The sequence below is a fragment of the Colletes gigas genome, unplaced genomic scaffold (genome assembly GCF_013123115.1).
Source record: "Colletes gigas isolate AHSC1104 unplaced genomic scaffold, ASM1312311v1 Colletes_gigas_Sc00029, whole genome shotgun sequence".
Taxonomy (NCBI): Eukaryota; Metazoa; Arthropoda; class Insecta; order Hymenoptera; family Colletidae; genus Colletes; species Colletes gigas.
The window spans coordinates 715,508-742,581 of NW_025106658.1; the positions used below are offsets into that span (position 1 = coordinate 715,508).

Sequence of the window (27,074 nt, forward strand, 5' to 3'; positions counted from 1 at the left end):
AATAGTAGAAATTAGCAAAACAATTTTAATTCAATTGATATATCTTTGTATTCTCTTTAGAAAAGTGTAAAAGGTCTAGAAGGATCGACTAGTTTAGAAGCAATGATTTCTGTTCCTAATTTCCATTTACGCGACACCAACACTGTGGAACGTAATAATTAGACTGCGGATGTTTATGCATTTATGGGGAATTTTAATTCTCAAGGAACTACAGAATGCACTTAATATGCAAAAATATAAGAAAAACTCAAGTAAGATAAGAATTATTGTATTTAGGGGTTGAAAGAACCCTCTACGAAGCTCTTGTTTTATTAATTTTATTGATAAATATATGAAATTGCATAAAGATAAGCAGTCTAATTATAAGCGTTGAATTTTTATATGCCTCGTGGTGAATTAATTCATGTCAATAGTAAATGTACATTTCTTGGTCGTGAGACAGAAATTAATCGATTCTAATTAAAAACTTAATATTTCACTAAGTTAAAATTAAAATATATATTATACTTTTCGATTCTTTAATATTGAAAGTTCCAAATTAGACAAAGGTCAGATCTTATGGAAAATGGCCCCCGATTAAATTAGCTGAACTTTTGATGCGATGTAGTTCATTATGTCTCGATGAAAAGTTCCAATGGGCGTAAATCGAACAGTTTTTGAGATACAGGGGGATCAAAAGTCAATAATAGTGCCCTTTATTCTAGATTACCACGTTTGAGCATATTTGGGTGTGACAAGTGACCTAGTGGGCCCTTAAATATTACCCTTTGACCCTCTAACCCTTTTACTCCCCTTCAGGAGTCATAAAAAAACGCCAAAAATGGTAAAAAAGGTAAAAAGGGCCATTTTTATAGTTCTCTCTACATTCACATTGTCTTGATGCCCCCTATTAGCGCAAATTGACACTTCGTTGGTAGATAACAGCCTTAATTAATTAATTTTCCTTTCTAAAACTATAAGGGCAGCATCGTAATATTAAGAAATACAATTAATGGCCCCTAGAGCATTATGCTTTTGATAAAACCAAGGAAATCGATTTCTATAAACAGAAAATTAATAACTATCATTTTAAAAATTAAAGTGGGCCCTTAAATATTACCTTTCAACCCTCTAACTCTGACGAATTTTCGCGAAATTTGCGAGTCCCCGTTTCCATTGTGAATTCCCATTTACGCGACACCAACACTGTGGAACGTAATAATCATATCAACGTACACTTGTCTAGCGTCCAATAGCGAAGACAAACGATAGAAAAGACATAGAAAACCTGTGAAATGAACTAGAAAAAAGTCTCGAAAGTCTCGAAAGTCTCGATGAGGGATCAACGGTCCAGCAGAAGGGATTAATACATATTTATAGACGAGAAGACACTCGCGAAATTTGTGAGTCCTCATTTCTATTGTTGATTGATTTGCCTCGATATTTCAGCCACTTCCTCCGAACCAATAAAAAAACTTTTCGAACAAAAGTGACACAGCAACCACTCGACAAGAGATTGCAATAGTAGAAATTAGCAAAACAATTTTAATTCAATTGATATATCTTTGTATTCTCTTTAGAAAAGTGTAAAAGGTCTAGAAGATCGACTAGTTTAGAAGCAATGATTTCTGTTCCTAATTTCCATTTACGCGACACCAACACTGTGCAACGTAATAATTACACTGCGGATGTTTATGCATTTATGGGGAATTTTAATTCTCAAGAAACTACAGAATGCACTTAATATGCAAAAATATAACAAAATCTCAAGTAAGATAAGAAGCAGCCTCTACGAAGCTCTTATTTTATTAATTTTACTAATAAATATATGAATTTGCATAAAAATCCGTCGAATTATTAACATCACTGAAACAATCTTTGCCTGACACTTCTTTCTCCATAATTCTAAACAAATTAGCCTGTTTTAGATGCCTCACTCTGTATAAATGGAAATGTACTGTGAATTCTTGAGCTACCATGAAAAATTTGAGAAAAAGGGTCGTTTTTCTGGATTTTGGACGCGTCTTGCAGCATAGTAGCACGCGTTTCGCAGGTAGTCAGGTAGAAATGGGTTTGGTTGGTGGGCAGGGACGCCGGGAAGACGAAGTACCGCGTCTTCTCGTCGGCTCTCAACACGTTGGTGCAGCTGCGTCGGGCGACGCATCGTTGGATCGAATGGACGTCAGCCGTTCCGGCGCAAACAGCTAAGCGTTACGTAAAGGTCGGTCACCCGGCCGCGTACTTCATCGCCATGCTATCGTTGCTGCTGCTTGGTGCTGCTGTTGCTCGCTGGCCGAGGTATAGCGGCCCGTTAACTCGCTTCTCGAACTCGACCTTTATCTTATTCTCACGTCTCTCTCGTTTGGCCGTTTCGCGGCGATTTCCTCCTCTCGTTGCATCGCGACGCTTTTGAAACCGACGCCAGAAACAGAGAACATCCCGAGACACGTCGATACACGCTTTTCAGCTTGCAATTTTAAATAAAAAGTATTCTCAAGCAGATTCTCGATCCTTTGTTTTTAAACGTTAAGAGGAAAAATTTTAAAAAGAGGAGATTTTGAGAATATTTTGGGTCGATTGCAAAACATCTCGTTTTATAGTAATTATAAAATAGTTAATTTTTTCAGAACGATTTGAAATGTTTTAATTTCGTCGAATTTCACACCTTCTCGAATTTTTTTCTAGTAAACGGGTAGGAATTCGGGGGTATGCCTATTGACCAAGAATAATTGTAATTGATCTCTGCAACTAAAAATAATTTTTTTAGAATGATTTGAAATTTTTTAATTTTGTCGAAAAATTTCACATATTCATGAATTTTTTTTTAGAAAATGGGTAGGATTTCGGGGGTATGCCTATTGACAAAAAATAATGGTGATTGACCCCTGCAATTGAAAATAATTTTTTCAGAACGATTTGAAATTTTTTAATTTTGTCGAAAAATTACACACCTTCATGAATTTTTTTCTATTAAATGGGTAGGATTTCGGGGGTATGTCTATTGACCAAGAATAATTGTAATTGGCCCCTGCAACTGAAAATAATTTTTTTAGAACGATTTGAAAATTTTTTTTTCGTCCGAAAAATTTCTCACCTTCATGAATTTTTTTTTAGAAAATGGGTAGGATTTCGGTCGTATGTCTATTGACACAAAATGGTTGTAATTGACCTCCCTAGCTAAAAATATTTTTTTTAGAACGATTTGAAATTTTTTAATTTTGTCGAAAAATTACACCTTCATGAATTTTTTTTTAGAAAATGGGTAGGATTTCGGGGGTATGCCTATTGACCAAAAATAATTGTAATTGATCTCTGCAACTAAAAATAATTTTTTTAGAACGATTTGAAATTTTTTAATTTTGTCGAAAAATTTCTCACCTTCATGAATTTTTTTTTAGAAAATGGGTAGGATTTCGGGGGTATGCCTATTGACCAAAAATAATTGTAATTGATCTCTGCAACTAAAAATAATTTTTTTAGAACGATTTGAAATTTTTTAATTTTATCGAAAAATTTCACATATTCATGAATTTTTTTCTAGTAAATGGGTAGGATTTCGGGGGTATGCCTATTGACCAAAAATAATTGTAATTGATCTCTGCAACTAAAAATAATTTTTTTAGAACGATTTGAAATTTTTTAATTTTATCGAAAAATTTCTCACCTTCATGAATTTTTTTTTAGAAAATGGGTAGGATTTCGGGGGTATGCCTATTGACCAAAAATAATTGTAATTGATCTCTGCAACTAAAAATAATTTTTTTAGAACGATTTGAAATTTTTTAATTTTATCGAAAAATTTCACACCTTCATGAATTTTTTTTTAGAAAATGGGTAGGATTTCGGGGGTATGCCTATTGACCAAAAATAATTGTAATTGATCTCTGCAACTAAAAATAATTTTTTTAGAACGATTTGAAATTTTTTAATTTTATCGAAAAATTTCTCATCTTCATGAATTTTTTTTTAGAAAATGGGTAGGATTTCGAAGATATATCTAATAACCAAAATCGATTGTAATTGATCCCCGAAACCGAAAATAATTTTTTCAGAATGATTTGAAATTTTTTTTTTTCGTCTAAAAATTTAGGCACTTTGGTCTTAGTTAGGTCTGGATTAGGTCTGGATTAGGTTTAGGTCAGGTCTGGGTTAGGTCTGGATTAGGTTTGGCTCAGGTCTGGGTCAGGTCTGGATTAGATCTGGATTAGATCTGGGTTAGGTCTGGGTTAGGTCTGGATTAGGTTTAGGTCAGGTCTGGGTTAGGTCTGGGTTAGGTCTGGGTTAGGTCTGGATTAGGTTTAGGTCAGGTCTGGGTTAGGTCTGGAAGAAAAATTAGATTTTTGGTAAGAAATTATATATTATAAATTTTATTTTATTAATGGTATATACAAAAATCCTCCTTTGATAATCAACGTGTTTTATCATATTAAATTCGATTGAAAATTAATAAAATAAGATTGAAAACAGTTATTTGAATGATTTGAATTATATAGAATTCTAAGAAATTGTTTATATTATCAAAGAATGAACAAAACGAATGCTGATATATTCACAGAATGAAGCATATCTCTGATCAATATTAGTCTACCACTATCACAAAGTTGGCTAAGGAAAAGTGATAGAAAAATTCAGGCACGTATATATTATGTATTCACAAGGGTAGATAAAAAATACCCCGATAAAATGAGTCCACAAATCAAGTATGTTTAAGTGTCACGTGATTTTATATTTTACTTCCAAATGCTTCTGTGACATACTTACATACTTTTAATGCTCCATCAATTAGTTAAAATTTCTTATTTTCTTCGTCAATATGTAATCACATAACAATCTTTAATCATTTGTTTATGTGATTACAAAGAATGTGACCAAAAAAAATATTATCACAACGTAGATATTGATTGTGAGTATCTTTACTTGCATATAACATTTGATAAATAAATTAAGTAAATGAATAAATTAGTTAAAATTTCTTATTTTCTTCGTCACTATGCAATCACATAACAATCTTTATTCATTTGTTTAGTGGAAAATGTCTCTCCTTTGGTCTATGTGATTACCAAAAAAATATTATCACAACGTAGATATTGATTGTGATTATCTTTACTTGCATATAACATTTGATAAACAAAGAAAAGTCTCTCGTATTATTAAAATAAAAAGTCAGAAATTGTTATTTTTTATAAATCCATTTCTGTTAATATCCAATACATATTATGTCATATCAATATACTCGAAATTAATTTTAGTCTCGATCCATAAATCGATGAAACAATTTTAACCAAAGAAGCAATTATTTAAGAAAAATCGATTCGTGTTTCGAAGAGATTGCATTCACTCGTTAGCAACAGTCTGTTTCGCGAATGCATCGCACGGTGGAATGCACTTCCCGTTAATAGCAATTTCGAAACGAGTTTATTTTTAACCGTATTCTTTTCCGTCTTTTGTTCCCCGATTGCAAGAGACTCGTTTTTTCAGGGACTGTGTTTGCAGACAGCGAGCCAAAGAATCTTTGTCCGTTGAAAATGCGTGAAATTTTCGTCGAATACATCCTTACCTCGCGTTCGCTCGCTCGTGGCATGCACTTAAACGCACCAACACGGTGGGAATGCACGTTCAGCCGGTGTTTCCCGTGACTCCTATATTCCTGTTTCTCGGACATCCGTGTCGGAAACGTTATATCGATCCTCTGCCACGGCTGGCAAAACACTTGCCTCCGTGAAACGAACCTCGTCGGGGCTTCGTGACAATTTTATCGAGCGTCGTTTTCAAGTTCGCGAGCCCAACCATACCGTACACCCACTTGTTTACGAATTTTTTTCACTAGAGGCTCAATCAATGTTCGAAATCACAATTCTTCAAACGAGAAAAATGCTTCGTTACACTAGTCTACGAATTTCCTTTTCATTTCAATTAATTTCAAAGTTATATTCGAATAATACTTTTATTACTTCTTACTACTGCTCGTGCAATTTATTAGTATATCAATACCGATTTATTTACAGTCTACGACGATTTTAAGCACCTCTCGCTACGCTTGACATGAAATCTTGCATATTAAAATTGAAAAAAAAACACTTTCACCAAAGTATTCGTGAAAGAAATCTGTTTTTTAAGAGCTTTACATGTTAGTTACATGTTAAAGTTGTATTGTGGAGTTATATTAGGTCATTCCATAAATAATATAGTTTTCTGACACTGATTATGGGTACCAGAAACTAATGCTTACGTTAATCATCAGTCATCGACCTATTTTTTCTGTTATTTCTTCCATAATCAGACAAAGTTGCTCATAGTCGAGCAACAGCTAGTCGAGTCACGAAAAAATACTTTTAACATAGAATTATGTGGATAATTTTAACATTTCTTCATCAGAATTTAGTTTCTATCACTCACCTTCGATGATGACTTCATGTTGTCATGAAATTTTGAAGTATTGTTTAACACTTTACCGACCGATAGCCTATTAATCGACTGTTTTACCGGCCAACGCTTACCGACCGATAGCCTATTAATCAACTGTTTTATCGGTCGACGTTTACCGACCGATAGCCTATTAATCGACTGTTTTACCGGCCAACGCTTACCGACCGATAGCCTATTAATCAACTTCTTTACCGACCAACGCTTACCGACCGATAGCCGATTAATCAACCGCTACCGGTCGGTAAAGTGTCAAGTTTATTCTCAGTAAATTGCAAAGAAACTCACGATGTCGTCGAATGCTTGCAAAATATTGATTTTATTCTTCTAATTTTGAGGTCCTCAATCTCAATCAAGTTTCACAGTCCATATTTTTGTTATAACTTCTTGACAAAGCATTTATGAATTCTTTGTTATATAACATTTTAGTCTTAACTTGAAGAACACCTGAAGAAACCCTGAATATTATATCTTTTTTATATTGTATTTCTAAACTGACTCTATCCAACGAAACACCGGATCGAAAACGTCAAGAATGCTTTGTAACTCATCTTGACTCTCATTTGAGTCCCAAATAAACGTCAGATGAGAAATACTTTCGACAAAGAAGCGAATATTGTGAACGTTAAACGCTCCCAAACGAAAATGGCGATTAATTGGTGCAAGAAGAAGCGAAACAACTGAAAGTACAAAGCTGTGTGTTCATAATCCGTCCTGTGGTGATTTTCTCCTAATTTTCGCGACAAAGCGATCCCGTGCGATCGAGTTTGCTCGTTTGCGGGGGCGGAGAATTCGCGAGGCGCGTTTCGCAGAAGATTTATGCGAGACGCTGGTTCCCCGCGGTCAGCGTTGACAAATGGAGCTCAATGAATCGGTTCGACTTGGCATTGGCGGTGATCGTGCGTGCCGGAAATTCGTCCTCGAGCAACCGGGGGCCTCTAGCAGCGGAGGCAATGACATTGCTCACAATGCCAGGATGCAGTCCCGCCTGCAGTTCGCCTGCACTGCCCAAATCGTGATTGTTGCTCGAACACGTTTTTCTTTCTCTCCATCGTTGCACCGTCATGCCCATGGTCCCCTGGAACCGGACTCTGTTCGTGGACCGTGACGATTAGGGTTATTTCCGGTGGTACGTCTCGATCCTGCATTGAATTCTCTTCATAACTAACTTTAATGAATATTCTTCTTTTAATGAAAATTACTATTTCTAACCTATAAAATATGTTGAAGTCAGGGTATAAAATAGTAAACTTAGACACAAAACGAACGAAATATGAATTTATATAAAAAATTTCACGTTCCGTGAAATGAAAGTATATCTATCCAGTGCCTGAGTAATAAACTTGCCCTTTTTCTTAACAAAATATATACGTATTCAAAAAGCTGGCACCTCGACGCTTAATATAAAAATGAAATTTTTCGATAGTTTTTTTTTTTTTTATAACTTCATTAAAATTTACGAAGCCCATTAAAATTTATTTTCTTTAACATTTTAATTTGTGAATTCATTGTTACAGTTCTACTGTTAAAAGTTTCGTGGCCCATATGTGGGTCACGTGGGAGCGAAAGTGTCAAACGAGTGAATAATTAATGATAATACTTTGTGATAAATTGAATAGAATTCAATAAAGTGTTGAACGTGTGAATAATTAATGACAATACTTTGTTACAAAATTAAATAGAATTCGATCGTATGAGATAAGTAATTGGAGCTACATTTTTAATATCCATAGAATTCTCGAAACAAATTGTAATTTTTGTTTCATGTAAATAAGTAATGTTTTCTTAATTTATTGCAACGTAATTGTTGCTACGTTACCCGGGGATACGGTGACATTTAATTCAGCTGAAACACGAAAATACTTTGATAAAGGTAAATTGGAGACTGCCCAGTCTTCGGCGAGGTTCAATTTTAGCCTCAAAGAAAGCAGATAATATAAGAAAATCGAAAAATCGATGCTATATTGCAAAGGCGTCCAGAAGCTTCGTTAAAAGTAAAAGAAATTAAAAAAAAAGAAAACCTCGATATTTGTCCATGAGATAATTAAAGAATGTTTCTTTATTATAGCATTTCAAAAGAAAATTAAATTTGTTTTATTCAAATTATGTATTGTAGAGTTAATGGAAATGATTTTCAATGCTGGACCTCGATATTTGCCCATGAGATAATTAAAAAATGCTTCTATATTATACCATTTCAAAAGAAAATGAAATTCGATCATTTAAATTCGTTTTAATTCAAATTATGTATTGTAAAATTGTTGGAAATGATTTTTAACGCTGAACCTCGAAATTTGCTCATGAGATAATTAAAAAATGCTTCTTTATTATAGCATTTCAAAAGAAAATTAAATTTATTTTATTCAAATTATGTATTGTAGAGTTATTGGAAATGATTTTCAATGCTGGGCCTCGATATTTGCCCATGAAATAATTAAAAAATGCTTCTATATTATACCATTTCAAAAGAAAATGAAATTCGATGTATTAAATTTGTTTTATTCGAATTATGTATTGTAAAGTTATTGGAAATTATTTTCAATGCTTTTTATGCTCGATAGTTTCATTATTCCAGCAATCACCTATATTGTGCAATATAAATTATTCGTAATTAAAGTAGATCTTTAGTTCATATCAACGTCGATTAATTTGCCAGAGTGACAAAATCAAAATCAAAATTAAAATCAAAATTTGCTCGATCAGACTAAAATCTCCATTGCAAAGCTTTTTAAATCATCTGAATTGTTATTTGAACCGCGTTTTGCAGGAATAAAAATGAAAATACATCTTCTTGTCACTCATTTTAAAAAAAAAACAAGATTCATTAAAAAACAAAACTATTGAATGTAAAAATTTCATTTTTATATTAAGCGTCGAGGTACTAGCTTCTAAAATTCGTATATATTTTATAAATTAGAAATAGTAATTTTCATTAAAATATTATAAAAGTAACTGTTACGACAACTTTTTAAGTTGTGTAGTTTACAATTGTCTAAAATGAAAGTTTTTGGTCTCGTTGACAATTTTAGGATTTTAGACAGTCAACGTGTTAAAAAAGATGCAATTGGACTATTTGATTAGACATAGTTCTACGTAAAATTGCATCCAACAGGAGAGTGTCGATAAACAATACATAATCGTGTTTTCAACTACAAGATTTTTATTTTTATTTTTATCTCGATGATGTTAGGATGAGATGAGAAATTTGACTACTTTTGTGGAAGATACCAGGGTTGGAGAGACGCGTTTAAACTCGATACGAGGTGGATTAATTTTCAATGCGAGGAGAAGGTGGAGATGGTTAATGGGACGAGAATATTTTGCTCGCTGCACATACGAGTGCATCGCCGCGAAGGGGAACGGATGCCATCGAAATTGCGACCGCGTACAACCTATTTCGAGAAAGTTACAAGACGATGTTCCAGCACGATTACAGGCATCCAGCAAACACGGGCGTCCACTTATAGTAAACTTTACCTTGAGCAAATTATACTGAACGAAACGTACTATCGCAGCCATTATTTTGATCGACACCTGCCAGACGAATAATACCAGTCAAATTCTTCTTCAACTTTCCAATCGTCGTAATACCAACGCGTATAGTCGCTTAGAAAACAGATTCGTTGTTTTTTTATTATAATCTTTCGATTTTTAACACATATTTCCATGAAGATTTAAGTGAAACAGATTTGTTTAATAGATGAATTCTCTGGTAAATTTATCTCGACTCCTTTCACATCTTCTTGCTCGTGATCCTGTTCTAAATAGTTTGGAGTTGGTATGTGAGTTCTTCACTAGCAAAAGTCAGGTCATAAACACCTCCATTAGAATAGATTTACATCGTCTGAACTTCAACATTTCTCTGACAGTTCGTGTTCACAGAATTGCACCTTTGGAACAATTAGTAATAATAGATTTGTGCATCAAACAGATTTGGAACATGTGGTTCAGTTAATTGTATTTTTGAAATAGGATAATAAATTCTTTCCTGAAAATTATCACATAAATTATACATGGGTTAGGTTAGGTCTGGATTAGGTCTGTGTTAGGTCTGGGTTAGGTCTGGGTTAGGCCTAACCCAGATCTAATCTAGATCTAATCCAGACCTAACCCAGATCTAACCCAGAACAAACCCAGACCTAACTCTGGCCTAATCCAGATCTAATCCAGACCTATTTCAGATCTAACCTAACCCATGTATAATTTATGTGATAATTTTCAGGAAAGAATTTAATTATCCTATTTAAAAAATACAATTAACTGAACCACATGTTCCAAATCTGTTTGATGAACAAATCTATTATTATTATTTGTTCCAAAGGTGCAATTCTGTGAACATGAACAGTCAGAGAAATGTTGAAGTTCAGACCTAACCCAGACCTAACCCAGACCTAATCCAGACCTAACCCAGACCTAACCCAGAGCTAATCCAGACCTAACCCAGACCTAACCCAGAGCTAAACCAGACCTAACCCAGACCTAACTCTGGCCTAATCCAGACCTAACCCAGAGCTAACTCAGATCTAATCCAGACCTAACCCAGACCTAACCCAGAGCTAATCCAGACCTAACCCAGACCTAACCCAGAGCTAAACCAGACCTAACCCAGACCTAACCCAGACCTAACTCTGGCCTAATCCAGACCTAACCCAGACCTAACCCAGACCTAATCCAGACCTAACCCAGACCTAACCCAGAGCTAATCCAGACCTAACCCAGACCTAACCCAGAGCTAAACCAGACCTAACCCAGACCTAACCCAGACCTAACCCAGACCTAACCCAGACCTAACCCAGACCTAACCCAGACCTAACCCAGACCCTAGATCTGGGTTAGGTCTGGATTAGATCTGAGTTAGATCTGAGTTAGGTCTGGGTTAGGTCTGGATTAGATCTGAGTTAGGTCTGGGTTAGGTCTGGATTAGATCTGGATTAGATCTGGGTTAGGTCTGGATTAGATCTGGATTAGATCTGGGTTAGGTCTGGATTAGATCTGGGTTAGGTCTGGGTTAGGTCTGGGTTAGGTCTGGATTAGATCTGGGTTAGGTCTGGGTTAGGTCTGAATTAGGTCTGGGTTAGGTCTGGGTTAGGTCTGGATTAGGCCAGAGTTAGGTCTGGTTTAGATCTGGATTAGATCTGGGTTAGGTCTGGATTAGATCTAGATTAGGTCTAGGTTAGGTCTGTGATATTTTATATTATAACACCCCAATCAGGCAAAGTTCTTATCAACTCAAAAGTTTCGACAAATAAAAAAATTAGCAACTGTTTACCTGTTGTTTGCTAAATAAAAATAAAAATTCAAATTACGAATAAAATATTTCACAATAAATAAATATAAATTGAGTCGATCGAATTTCATTTTCTTTTTAAATTCTATAATAAAGAAGCATTTTTTAATTATCTCATGAGCAAATATCAAGGTCCAGCATTGAAAATCATTTCCAATAACTCTACAATACATAATTTGATTAAAACAAATTTAAATGATCGAATTTCATTTTCTATAGAAATGCTATAATAAAGAAGCATTTTTTAATTATCTCATGAGCAAATATCGAGGTCCAGGCATTGAAAATCATTTCCAACAACTCTACAATACATAATTTGATTGCTAAATAAAAATAAAAATTCTAATTTACGAATAAAATATTTCACAATAAATAAATATAAATTGAGTCGATCGAATTTCATTTTCTTTTTAAATGCTATAATAAAGAAGCATTTTTTAATTATCTCATGAGCAAATATCGAGGACCAGCATTGAAAATCATTTCCAACAACTCTACAATACATAATTTCATTGCTAAATAAAAATAAAAATTCTAAATTACGAATAAAATATTTCACAATAAATAAATATAAATTGAGTCGATCGATCAAATTGATCTCCCTAATTATTCCTTTCAACAAGGAAAATATTTTATTTGTATTTTATTTATCTATCATCACCCACATTAAAGGGATGAAATTCTCCTTCAAAGTAGTTGCAGCAAAACCTATTTCTCTAAATATCGCTCAAACTATCAAAAATATAGAAAAAATATGGATTAACAAATTTAAACAAATTTCATTTTGTTCCCAATAATTCCATACTATCCTCTCTTAAGAAAATTCACAAGTATATATCACGTTTCTAATGATTTTTCCCCTGATATACCTGGAAGTAGAATTATTTACATTCTTTATGGTCTATATCTAGCATAATCGAAGAATAAAACTCGTCACCGAATGCAGAGCACGACGAGCATCCAATTCGTTCACCGTTGCTTTATGTAAGCCAATTAATTTGTGCAGTTTAATTCGACCGTACTAATTACAAGCTTTCGCTAGCAAAGATCGACGAGCGCACTCCATTCCGCGACGTATAAACGATCCTCGTAGAAGACATTGTGTATTCCGTTTACCGAACGTCATCGAAGGTCGAATCGATGAAAGAGAAAATTATTTAGCACGTATTGCGCTTTCGGAATAAATTCGACGAGGCCGTGAAGCGTGTACTAGCCCGTGATCGCCTACGCTCGCGTTGTGCAACGTGGTCGACATAACTCATAAAAGAATTGCATCGCCTTGTTAGGCGATTTTCAGTAACGTCACGTGAAATTCACGAATCAACGACCTCCACGCCACAGAGAATTCATCGGTTCAACATTCTATCCTCTCCTTGTTCATTTTTCCCACTTACAAACTACTATTTCTCGTCGAGTTCCAATCGATCTCTTATTTACGAGCTTCTTTATCAAATTTGAAAGAAAATAAGGCAAACGTTGTTGAAGATTCATTGCTGTACGTTTATTAGATGATGTAGGTATAACTCACGATGGTTAGTTATTAGTATACTTATGTCATATTAATTTCTAATATTGTTAAATTATAGATAAAACAATATGGAAGACATAAAATTATATCTTTTTTGTTTGGTACTAGGGTAACCCCAGCTATCAAATTTCTGGTGCATTGCATTAAAATTATTTTATTATAATTTAGTTTCCATAGATAATGCTATGTAAGATCATGCAAGAGATTAATTTTCGTACAAAATTAAACTTGAATCTATCTACGAAACTTGGAGAAACTTAACACATTACCGACCGATATTAATCGACTGTTTTACCGGCCAACACTTACCGACCGATAGCGTATTAATCAACTTCTTTACCGACCAACGCTTACCGACCGATAGCGTATTACTCAACTTCTTTACCGACCAACGCTTACCGACCGATAGCCGATTAATCAACCGCTACATGTCGGTAAAGTGTTAAGGGTGAACTTGTAGAATATCGAAGTTAGGGATTTGAAGTTGAGAATTGTTCGTTTAAACGGGAAGAAGATTTCCATCGCAGGAGCTTCGAAAGCCACTTTTCCGCGAAATGTTTGAGAGCTCTCGGGAATGCAGGAATGTATCAAAGAGATTCTAGACCTGGAGAGTCTACTCCTTGGTAATGTGAAATCCTTCCCTCGATTCGATCGGAGAGAAAAGGTTCTCGTTAAACACGAGGGACGGTTTTCTTGCCAAACTCCCCCGCTCATCGCCGCTAACATTTTACCAATGCTTTACGGACGTGTTTTCTCTTGTTTCAGCGCCAAACAGCCCACTTCATCTTAGCAACAGGGCTCACGTCTTGCTTCTACTGAACAGGCCTCAAGCCTCCCTCACGGACGCTGATCATGCTGTTAGGCTTCGACCGGATTGGGGCAAGGTGAGAATCTCCGTTTTCTGCGGTCATTTTTGTGACAAAATTATGTTTCGTGCAAACAAGAAGCTTATCTATCCTCTTCTAAATCAAATGAGAACTCATTTCAAATCATAAAACGTGTTTAGTGGAGATTTATCGATTAAGAGTGTCGAAAAATTGACACTCAGAAATCATCGTGAAATCTAAAGTTGAATTCTTTTGATATTTGTTTTCTTAGTATTGTACGTGAACTTTGGAGAAGTTCTACAGTTTCCTTCGTAATTTTCTCCCTGCACTTTGATACTGCAAGCTTGAAACGTAATTATGTCAGGAATGAAACTCACTTAATGCACTCCTGTCTACGGGCGGAGCCACTTATGCGGTTCTGTCTTCCTTTATGCATCGTTTGCGTCGGTGCTCGCGCACACATAATGCATTTGCAACTGCACGGGGCGATTCTAGAAATTGGGCCAACCATACAGCACTTTTTAAACCGATTTTAAACAATATTTCCTGAGACAAGTATTTCATCAATCATTGATATTTATTTTTCTATGATCACCTTTCCTTTAAATAAATAATACTTATGCAGGGTGTTCGGCCAGCTCTGGAAAAAAATTTCAAAAGCCAAAATAAGATGAAAATCGAGAATATTAATTTGTTGATTGAGGCTTCGTTAAAAAGTTATTAACAATTTTCAGATTATACTAAAAAAATTATATTTAGTTACAGGGGTCAATGATAATTATTTTTGGTCATTACAGATATCTTCGAAATCCTAACCATTTTCGAGAAAAAAATTCGAGAACATGTGAAATTTTTCGACAAAATTGAAAAATTTCAAACCGTTTTGAAAAAATTATTTTTGGTTCCGGGGGTCAATTACAAGCATTTTTGGTGAAGAGACATAACCTCGAAATCCTAACAATTTTCGAGAAAAAAATTCAAGAACATGTGAAATTTTTCGACAAAATTGAAAAATTTCAAACCGTTTTGAAAAAATTATTTTTGGTTCCGGGGGTCAATTACAAGCATTTTTGGTGAAGAGGCATAACCTCAAATTCCTAACCATTTTGGAGAAAAAAATTCATGAAGGTGTGAAATTTTTCGACAAAATTGAAAAATTTCAAATCGTTTTGAAAAAATTATTTTTGGTTCCGAGGGTCAATTACAAGCATTTTTGGAGAAGAGACATAACCTCGAAATATTAACCATTATTGAGAAAAAAATTACTTATCGAAAATATCATTTCAGGCCAGAAATGTCACTCGAGAATTTCTTGCGTATCTTTAAAACGCCATAACTTTTGAACGGATTGAAGGATTTTAATGTTTAAAAAAGCAAACAACGCGTATTTTAGTGGAGAATATGTAGAAATTGCAAAAATATTGAAAAGTTGATCCTTCAACCCGCAAAATGAGAAAAACCCCAGTAAAAGTGGTCCAATTTTCAAACAGCCATAACTCTTACAATAGTGAATATATTTTAATGAAACTTTTTTCTGAAGTAGAGCTGATGGGCACCTACAAAAAAGTATTAGACAAAATTTCCGTACAGCGGCAAACAAATTTATTAAAAATGAAAAACGAATTTCTAAGAAAAATCGAGAGAGTAGCTTGCTGAAATTTTTCGACAAAAAAGAAAAATTTCAAATCGTTCTGAAAAAATTATTTTTAGCTGTGAGGGCCAAGTACAATCATTTTTGGTGAATAGACATATCCTTGAAATTCTAACCATTTTCGAGGAAAAAATTCAGGGAGGGGGACAAATTAGTCAACAAAATTAAAAAATTTCAAATCATTCTGAAAAAATTATTTTAGGTCCCGGGAGTCAATTACAAGCATTTCTGGTGAATAGACATATCCCCGAAATCCTAACCATTTTCGAGAAAAAAATTCATGAAGGTGTGAAATTTTTCGACAAAATTGAAAAATTTCAAATCGTTCTGGAAAAATTATTTCTAGTTGCGGGGGTCGATTGCAATAATTTTTGGTTAATAGACATACCCCCGAAATCCTAACCATTTTCGAGAAAAAAATTCTAATAGATACTGAATATTTTGGCGAAAAAAAAATTTTTCAAATCGGCCTAAATAAATTATTTTCGATTGCAGGGGTCAATTGCAATCATTTTTGGTCATTACACATACCCTCGAAATCCTATCCACATTCGAGAAAAAAATTGGAGAATGTGTGAAATTTTTTGGCAAAATTAAAAAATTTCAAATCGATCTGAAAAAATTATTTTCGGTTTCGAGGGTCAATTACAATAATTTTTGGTCATTAGACATACCCTCGAAATTCTATCCACTTTCGAGAAAAAAAATTCTTTGCCGAAAATATACCGTGTGGTCGAAAATGTTTCAATAACTTTTTAACGAAGCCTCAATCAACAAATTAGTATCCTATATTTTCGTCTTATTTTGGCCTCTAGATTCTCCCATTAAAATTTTTCCCAGGTTATTATTATTATAAATAATTTAAATATATAGACTAACTGCATTTTGCATTAAACAGTTTAGTTTTCTATAATGTCGTTCTAATTTCACTAGAAACAGAGTTATAGCTCGTTATTAAAACCATCCTCTGTACTGTAAAAAATACTTACATTACAGAAACACGAACATTGGATGGAGAAACCTTGGTAAATAACGTAACAATTTTCTACGCTAAAGAAGAGAGCAATAAACTAGCTTTATGCACCAGCGTTTAAGTAATATCGCAACGGAATACAGAACCAGACAAGTAGGAGCTTTCGTTCGTGAACTTTCTGTTCTGTTTCAATAATTAGACCTACAATTTTCAGGCAGAAATGAATTTCACCAGTCTCTGTTCTCCCCACTATTTACAATTTGCACTCTTATTGATATTTCGACGAAGTTGTAGAAAATTGTGATACAAAAGGAAGCAAATGATAACAAAACCAGTTGTATACGATTTTAAGGTGTTCGATTCATGTTTAAATTAATTATTGTAAAATATTCGAGCGTCAATGTACATTTTTAATGGTTCAATCACCATTTAACAGAACACAAGTAGAAAGTACGGAGACTCATCGCGCGCGAACCGTAAACGACTCCCGTTATTCAGAGGCACACGTAACACAGCTCGTGGAAGATATTTCGTAGAAAATAGAGGCGTAACAGTAGGTACGGTCGAATCTATCGCACGAGAGCCATGGCAGGGGGGTTGGTTTCTCCCACTTGGCACGGTCTTCGATCACATGGCCGGCGTACCCTTAACCCAATCCTGGTCCAACCCACAACGCGACAGCGTGGTATCCCTAACCCAAATCTAAGGGCTAAACCTGACCTCTGACCCAGACCACCTCGACGTGGAATGCGACAAATCAGTGGTTTCCTCCTCGTACCGCCATTTTTATCAGATTTGGTTAGAACGGGGTTCCTGTAATCAAGTTGCAAATGCTACCTGTGTTCATCGATTCACCCTTTAATAATTGCTTTGCTCTAAAAGTATAACACGTTATATTTCAACCTATTTTATAAATTACGTTACAACTTTGTGATGGTTACCATTTGTCAAACATTTTGAAAATCTATTGTTTATGGATTGATGATCGTTAGGAAAAGAAGAGTCTCTCTCTTCGATCCCTCATGAACTTTCATTAATTATGAATTGTTACTATTACGAATCATAGTACAGCAATGTAAATAGTGCAAATGAAAGTCTTTATTAGCCCCTTGCCACACAATGAGGACTCTGACTCGTCACGAATTCTTGACGTCAAGTTTTACAATTATAATACTCACTCGTCATCCAATCTTATCAATTGAACACATTTTTATATTGACGAGGTGTTCGTAAACCAAATCTATTTTCCTTGTAGTGCAGAAATTTAAACAGAATTAAATAGTGTATGTTTGAAAAATGATTTAACACTTTGCCGACCGATAGCCTATTAATCGACTGTTTTACCGGCCAACGCTTACCGACCGATTGGCTATTAATCGACTGTTTTATCGGTCGACGTTTACCGACCGATAGCCGACTAATCAACCGCTACCGGTCGGTAAAGTGTTAAAATGAAATGAATTCTATTAATTTTAATTTGCCAATCGTTTGGTTTACTTGTAGTAAAATTTCGATTTATCGCAAGTCTAGTCAAAATATACTGATTAATAAGTGTTAATATTTCGAATGGATGTGTTCTGCTCTGGTGTTCTAAGTGTTACGTGTTCATCGACAGGGGCATTACAGAAGAGGGGTGGCTTTATCAGCGCTGGGCAGGCACGAAGAAGCGCTGTTCGCCATTTGCATCAGCGTGGCTATCGACAAGAATCCTCAAGCTGTACGTCACGAATTGATCAAGGTATGTTGACTCTTACATGGACGTAAATGTTACACTGTAGATAACCCTTTCGTTTCCTATCTCGTGGTTGGTTCACGTGAACCAAATCTACGATGTTGAAAAAAACTGATTTTATGCTCTTCAGGAACGAATTATTCTACTCGATGTATGTAAATTGGCGCGTTGATATGTGTTAGGTTTAATAACAGCAGCGTTAAATATCGTCCTTCGTGTTAGGGATACATTGTTGTGATTGTGTATGATTTTTAGTTTTCATATCTTGGTGGTTAATTAAATAACTATGTGTATTTATTAGTATTTGCACGATTATGTGAGTTCTTCTCTGGTGTGTGTTGATTTTGTGATATTTTGAAATTGAATTCCTGATTTTTGCAGAGTTTTATCTTAAATACTATTTATTGTTAAGGATCTTAAAACAGTCAAATCTTGGTCCTTTATTGTACTTCTTTTCTTTGTGTTTTGACATTATTATTATTATTATTGTTATTGTTGCTGTTGTTGCTGTTGTTGTTATTATTATTATTGTTGTTGTTGCTGTTGCTGTTGATGTTGCTGCTATTTCTGTTGCTGTTGTTGTTGTTGTTGCTGTTGCTGCTATTTCTGTTGTTGTTGTTGTTGTTGTTGTTGTTTGTATGTATGGTGTGTATATGTACGTGTTGATTCTGTGATATTTTGAAATTGAATTCCTGATTATTGCAGAGTTTTATCTTAAATACTATTTATTGTTAAGAAAGATAGTCAAATTTTAAATAGTCAAATTTTGGTCCTTTATTGTACTTCTTTTCTTTGTGTTTTTGGCATTATTATTATTATTATTGTTGTTGTTGTTATTGTTGCTGTTGTTGTTATTATTATTGTTGTTGTTGATGTTGCTGTTGATGTTGCTGTTGCTGCTATTTCTGTTGCTGTTGTTGTTGTTGTTGCTGTTGCTGTTGCTGTTGCTGCTATTTCTGTTGTTGTTGTTGTTGTTGTTGTTGTTGTTGTTGATGTATGAAAAGTACAATCAAAGTTTTATATTGCTCTCCTATATCAGTTTTTGGACTTTAAATATAGAGAAACATATGAAAATATACCAAATACATCGACTATACATATAACATATTGCATAGATAATGGTTACTGTAATCAAAAAGGAAATTTAATCATTCATAATGGCTATTCGTAACCACAATAAATAAAAATTAATATTTTTTGGTGATTTCTTGTTAAAGATCTTAAACAGTCAAATCTTGGTCCTTTATTGTACTTTTTTTCTTTGTGTTTTTGACATTATTATTATAAAAACATATATTACACACTTTTCTCGTTCATACAATCAAAGTATTGTATTGTTCTTCTATGTCAGTGTTTGGACCTTCGAATATTTAGAAAAATTACTTGTAAATATAGAGAAACATATGCAAATATACCAGATACATCGACTATACATATAACATATTGCATCGATAATGGTTACTGTAATCAAAAAAAGAAATTTAATCATTCATAATGGTTATTCTTACCTAGAATAAATAAAAATTAATATTTTTTGGTATATTTCTTATTAAAGATCTTAAACAGTCAAATCTTGGTCCTTTATTGTACTTCTTCTCTTTGTGTTTTTGACATTATTATTATTGTTGTTGTTCTTGTTGGTGTTCTTGTTGTTCTTGTTGATGTTGTTGATGATGATGTTGATGTTGTTGTTGTTGTTCTTCTTCTTGTTGTTGATGTTGATGTTGTTGTTCTTGTTGATGATGATGTTGATGTTGTTGTTGTTGTTGTTCTTCTTCTTCTTCTTGCTGTTGTTGTTCTTCTTGTTGATGTTGATGTTGTTGTTGTTGTTATTGTATGGAAAGTACAAAGTTTTATATTGCTCCCCTATGTCAGTTTTTGGACCTCCAAATATTAAGAAAAATGACCTGTAAATATGAAGAAGCATATGCAAATATACCAGATACATCATAAAATATACATATAACATATTCCATCGATAATGGTTACTCTAATCAAAAAGGAAATTTAATCATTCATAATGGTTACTCTTACCTACAATAAATAAACAATATTTTTTTGAGAAATTTCTTTGAAATTCCATCGGAATAGAAATGAATTTTGCTTTAACGACAAGTTTCGAGAACATTTTTATTTAAACGTAACGAGCAAGGAAATTCTCTAACGTTGCAGTTGTTGCATCGTCGTAGGAAACCCCCATTAGCATTCATACTAATTTCGACGTGGTGGCGTTGTGTAAACAGAGAGTACATAAACGAACGGTACAAACGAGCAAGAGAGAGAGAGAGTGAAAAGAGAGGGAGATCAAGATATTGTACCAGAGTCAGGAACGTACACAAAAGAAGTGGACGTCTGTGCACGACGGCATTTCCGGTACTGCTAGTGGTATAGCTTAATGACTCGCTATGATAGTCGTCAGGTGAGTGACCCGTGCCAGGGCAATGATAACCACTCGCTAGTAACTATACTATTCGAAGAGAGTGTACTATTTGTTACGAGAAAGATCTCTCTGCTCTCCGCTCTCGATCTCTCGAAACCTCTCTATTACTCATTTCGATATTTCTGCAAATGTTACTCATTATTATGAATATTAAACAGAATGATAAACGCGAGAGGAATTTTAATTTAATTATTTTTCATTAAAAATTACAAAAACTACAAAAGGCGTGAAATTCAATGTCAAACGAAGAGAAATTTAACGACAGACGTGGAGGGAATGATAAAAGTGATCAAAAGTGATTTCATTCAAAATTACAAAAACTACAAAAGGCACTTTTAAGGAAATTTAACGTCAGACGTTGAATAAATATATAACTTGTACTATTTATTAACACTTTACCGACCGATAGCCTATTAATCGACTGTTTTACCGACCAACGCTTACCGGCTGAGAGCCTATCGATCAACTGTTTTACCGGCCAACGCTTACCGACCGATAGCCGATTTATCAACCGTTACCGGTCGGTAAAGTGTTAAATTACACGAAGCATTACTAAACATTGGCCCCCAGAAGCAACTGTTTCTGGTATTATAAAACAGAAATTCTTCCATTTATAGCAGAAATTTCGTAAACTTGACAGGTTAAATATTAAAGACTTCTACCATAAATTTGCAAACAGAAATTTCATGCAAACACAACTATCGAGCAAATCTTTTCCCCCCAATTATTATCACTTTTTTTTAATTCAATTAATGGTTTCAAAACCTGTCTCAGATAAAGTGATTCGTATAAAAGTATACTCGATTTCACTCTTTCCATGAGCTTATCAGACCACATTAGAGTCAAGTGCACACGTACATGCATTGCTTACGCAACAGTCACCTTTAATTAGAAGAACTCGCGGAGTCCCACTGGAAATCAAAGGGTTAATTAAATCTGATTAAATCTGGATCTACGAGAAGGAATCGTGACGACCATAATAACCACGTTCCACGAAGCTGATAACGTTACAGGTTTTGAGATACTTCTTTCAACTTCGTGAACGACGAAATAACGATAAGTTTGATTTTCATCGAAATTCCTTCTTTTTTCTTCGTTCCGCGCGCAAATAATCGCGCGTTTCGTATTACCGACGTAGGCGGAAGATGAATGAGCCAAGTCGGGAATAAATATTCCGCGAATTGACTTTCATGAATAACACGGGGCGTCAGAGCGGCCAACGTCGACGACTCAATGCCTTATTATATAATAAACCAGCGATTCCGCGGTGCACCTACGCGAGCAACAGAAAAAAAAAAAAAGAAATAAAATAGCTGGAACGAAAAAAAAAAAAGGAAATTTATTTTCCTGCTGGCCTCTCTGCGCCGTCGTAGCGATCGATGCAACGATCTTGTGATCCAATGAGACTCCAGGTGAGTGACCCAAGGATAGTATAGTTGCACGCTCAAGGTAAGGCCACGCTGTAATTACTCGCAACTCGATACGTTCGAGTCTTTAAATCGCGGTTATCGTTCATTCCTCGTTCAGTCTCTATTTTTGAGTTACGAGTCACTCGACAACTATCAGATCTAACACACGATACGATCATACACAATTATAGAATTATAGAATTAATTTTTATTTTTGAATGGTCCTTTTATTATGGAATGATTTGTTGACAAATTGTTTTCTTAATAGTCTTTCGAAGGTGTAATTCTTCGTGTTTAATACATTGTAATATTATCGAGAACATGTGGAATATTTGCATCGCTATACTTCATCTTAAATCGTTGTTAATTAGCAGTTCAAGCAATATTTTTTACTCTTAACACTTTACCGACCGATAGCCGATTAATCAATCGCTACCGGTCGGTAAGCGTCGGTAAAACAGTTGATTAAAATAGGCCATCGGTCGGTAAGCGTTGGTCGGTAAAACAGTCGATTAATAGGCTATCGGTCGGTAAAGTGTTAATGAATTAAGTGTGATATTTCATTTTATCGATCAATTTACCAACACCTTTGTTTTTATTTTTGCATTATACGTACAAGTTCTTAGTTTATAAAAGTGGGAATTAAACCTAATGACTGGTAATGACAATGTTCAATTTTCAAGGTTCGAACGTAATATTTTCTGAAAATATTCTTACGTAAAATTTCGAAATTTATTCCGAAAATAAAAGAACCTTTCATACACGTTTACTGTCGCGTTATTTTTGCATATTTTCGAATTTACTTGAATTATAGTGTAAAAAATATGCACATTTGTAAGTTCAATGATGTATTTAACATTTTGCAGTATTTCTAATGACAGTAACGTTATTCAAAATATTACTATTAGGTTTAATTCGTTGTATTTTATAAATTCGAAATGTATGATGATTCAACGTATTAACACGTATTATTAGACGATTGTCAGTATGGATCCTACTTCCACACATGACAGGTGAAATGTGTACCTTTCTACTTCGACCTGAAGAAGGATGAAGACTATAAACTGATACTATACTGAATATTGCGCAGTCCACAATGATTTCTAGAATACTAATTAACGACATTCATTCGTTTCGTGAGATGCCTTTTATCCACGTCTGAAGGAAGAACGCCATATCCATCTAAAGCGTAATATTATGCGTCTCATCGAGCATAACGCGTATTTTTAGCATCTCGTTTTTAATCTGGAAACACCTACACAAGCATAACAAAGAAAATATATCAAAATGGAATAAAAAAGAAAATTGCAGAAAAGATAAAAAGAATCGAATAATTACTAAATAATGGAGATACGACGTTGTACGTGAGACGTGCATTTTTACGGTGAATTTTAACCCCATTGAAACAAGAAATAGTAACATTTTAATTTTCAACGTGAAAGAGAGAGTGAGAATTTCTTGCGTATCTTTAAAACATCATAACTTCTGAACGGATTGAAGGATTTTAATGTTTAAAAAAGCAAACAACGCGTATTTTAGTAGAGAATATGTACAAATCGCAAAAATATTCGAAAAGTTGATCCTTGAACCCGCAAAATGAGAAAACCCCCAATAAAAATGGTCCAATTTTCAAACAGCCATAACTCCTGCAATAGCGAATATATTTCAATGAAACTTTTTTCTGAAGTAGAGCTCATAGGTACCTACAAAAAAGTATTAGACAACTTTTCCGTAGGGCGCCAAACAAAGTGACTAAAAATCAAAAACGAATTTTTAAGAAAAATCGACAGCCTAAATTCGGCAAAAAAAAAAGAATTTCCAAATCGTTCTAAAAAAAATATTTTTAGCTAGGGAGGTCAATTACAACCATTTTGTGTCGATACATATACCCTCGAAATCCTAGGCATTTTCGAGAAAAAAATTCGAGTAGATGGACAATTTTTTGGCAAAATTAAAAAATTTCAAATCACTCTGAAAAAATTATTTTAGGTTCCGGGGGTCAATTACAAGCATTTTTGGTGAATAGACATACCCCCGAAATCTTAACCGTTTTCGAGAAAAAAATTCGAGAACATGTAAAATTTTTCGGCGAAAAAGAAAATTTCATATCATTTTGAAAAAATTATTTTTAGTTGCGGGGGTCAATTGCAATCATTTTAGGTCAATAGGCATATCACCCAAATCCTGCCCATTTTCTAGAAAAAAATTCAAGAAGGTGTAAAACTTTTGACAAAATTAAAAATTTTCAAATCGTTATAGAAAAATTATTTTCAGTTGCAGGGGTCAATTATGATCATTTTTTGTGAATAGACATACCCTTGAAATCCTATCCTCTTTCGAGAAAAAAATTCGAATAGAAGCTGAATATTTTGGTCGAAAAAAAAATTTTTCAAATCGGCCTAAATAAATTATTTTCGGTCGCAGGGGTCAATTGCAATCATTTTTGGTCATTACACGTACCCTCGAAATCCTATCCACTTTCGAGAAAAAAATTCAAATAGATACGAAAAATTAACCCATTGAAACAAGAAATAGTAACAATTTAATTTTCAACATCGATTAAAATTTGTTTCAAATCAATCTATTTGCAAAGTGTTTTTAGTTGGTCGCCATTTTATTCGCAAACATGTTTTTACAAATTCGAGCTGAAATTAACAACATTTGTTCTCGAAGAATGAGAAGCTATTAACCAAAAAAATGTGTTATGTGAATTTTAATCGTTTCAAAAAATTTCTATTTCTATTTATAATTTGTTAGTGTTGAAATTCTCAAATTCTGGAAATATCAAATGTTTTTTTGCAATTTTTTTCCCCCTCTTTAAGCTATTCTAGATCCATCAATAAACTCAGCGTCGTATCTTTGTGATTGATAATTATTTTTTATTAATTGTTACATAAATGTGGTGTTTGTTTAAATAAGAAAGGAATTCAATGGTGATTCGAGGTTTTTTCTTTGTTGGAAGGTTGAACTGGATTACGTAATTCGTCTGAAATGTACCCTTTTAAGGGTTAATGGCGATCACGCGAACGGGTGATGAGTTGGTCGGTTGGAATTTGATGTACGAACGCACGAACGCTAGGTACTTCGAGACAAATTGAATTCTGAACGGTGATTATGTAACCGGAGAGCCGGCTGGAATCATTGACGCAAGCTGCACCGGTACTTATGTAAGATCGAGGCATCATTCTTTTCGCGTAGCGTTCCTGCCGTAGGGCAAACAATGCGAAGCCCGTTGGCTGAGTACTTTCTTCAGGTGAAAATGTTCCGGACGCGACCCGACAGGAAGTTGCGTAAAGTCCCATGAAATTTTGCGGATTTCCTACCGTCCATCAACGATCAAATTACAGAATATTCGAAACTCTCAGAGAAAGATCAATTTTATAGAAGGCATAATCAAGCAATTACGCGAGTTTCGAAATAACATTTTTTGTTCGTGTTCCGCAAAACGTCTAATAATGTTTTCTCAAAACGTGAGACTCTCGATTAAATAACAATGAGAAGATATTCCGTATGATAAATGGACATCTTGCGTAATGATAAATCTTTATCCCACATTAACGAAAGAAATTTAATTGTGCTTGAATAGTTGCAATTTAGATTGATCGAGAGGAATGTTTTGTACAAAATTGAGGTATCTTTAAAGGGAAATACATATTAAATTATTTATAATATACTACAGAGTGAAACATTTGTAAATTCTGTATTGCTTCATTTTGTGAGTCTTTTCCTATTTAACTGTGCAAATTTTCTACTCAATGTGAACACATGTAGATAGAATCCTACCAGATTGAATCACAAGACATTCGTGGATGTTGTGTACTCAATGTTGAAGCGTGTTTGAGCACAGTGGTTGAATATTTGACAGTTTAAACTGCTTTTATCAACTGGAAAATTCTGTATTGCTTCATTTTGTGAGTCTTTTCCTATTTAACTATGCAAATTTTCTACTCAATGTGAACACATGTAGATAGAATCCTACCAGATTGAATCACAAGACATTCGTGGATGTTGTGTACTCAATGTTGAAGCGTGTTTGAGCACAGTGGTTGAATATTTGACAGTTTAAACTGCTTTTATCAACTGGAAAATTCTGTATTGCTTCATTTTGTGAGTCTTTTCCTATTTAACTATGCAAATTTTCTACTCAATGTGAACACATGTAGATAGAATCCTACCAGATTGAATCACAAGACATTCGTGGATGTTGTGTGCTCATTGTTGAAGCGTGTTTGAGCACAGTGGTTGAATATTTGACAGTTTAAACTGCTTTTATCAACTGGAAAATTCTGTATTGCTTCATTTTGTGAGTCTTTTCCTATTTAACTATGCAAATTTTCTACTCAATGTGAACACATGTAGATAGAATCCTACCAGATTGAATCACAAGACATTCGTGGATGTTGTGTGCTCATTGTTGAGGCGTGTTTGAGCACAGTGGTTGAATATTTGACAGTTTAAACTGCTTTTATCAACTGGAAAATTCTGTATTGCTTCATTTTGTGAGTCTTTTCCTATTTAACTATGCAAATTTTCTACTCAATGTGAACACATGTAGATAGAATCCTACCAGATTGAATCACAAGACATTCGTGGATGTTGTGTGCTCATTGTTGAAGCGTGTTTGAGCACAGTGGTTGAATATTTGACAGTATAAACTGCTTTTATCAACTGGAAAATTCTGTATTGCTTCATTTTGTGAGTCTTTTCCTATTTAACTGTGCAAATTTTCTACTCAATGTGAACACATGTAGATAGAATCCTACCAGATTGAATCACAAGACATTCGTGGATGTTGTGTGCTCATTGTTGAGGCGTGTTTGAGCAC

At 34.2% G+C, this 27,074-nt stretch overlaps 1 protein-coding gene across 1 annotated transcript in view; it reads left to right on the forward strand.

Annotated features, from left to right (window-relative positions):
- LOC122401892 (LON peptidase N-terminal domain and RING finger protein 3) overlaps positions 1 to 27,074 on the forward strand; it is a 107,476-nt gene that overhangs the window by 58,726 nt on the left and 21,676 nt on the right. The window contains exons 2-3 of the mRNA XM_043404317.1: positions 13,983 to 14,101; positions 18,284 to 18,406. Coding sequence (XP_043260252.1) covers positions 13,983 to 14,101; positions 18,284 to 18,406 — 242 coding nt within the window. The remainder of the gene's footprint in view (positions 1 to 13,982; positions 14,102 to 18,283; positions 18,407 to 27,074) is intronic.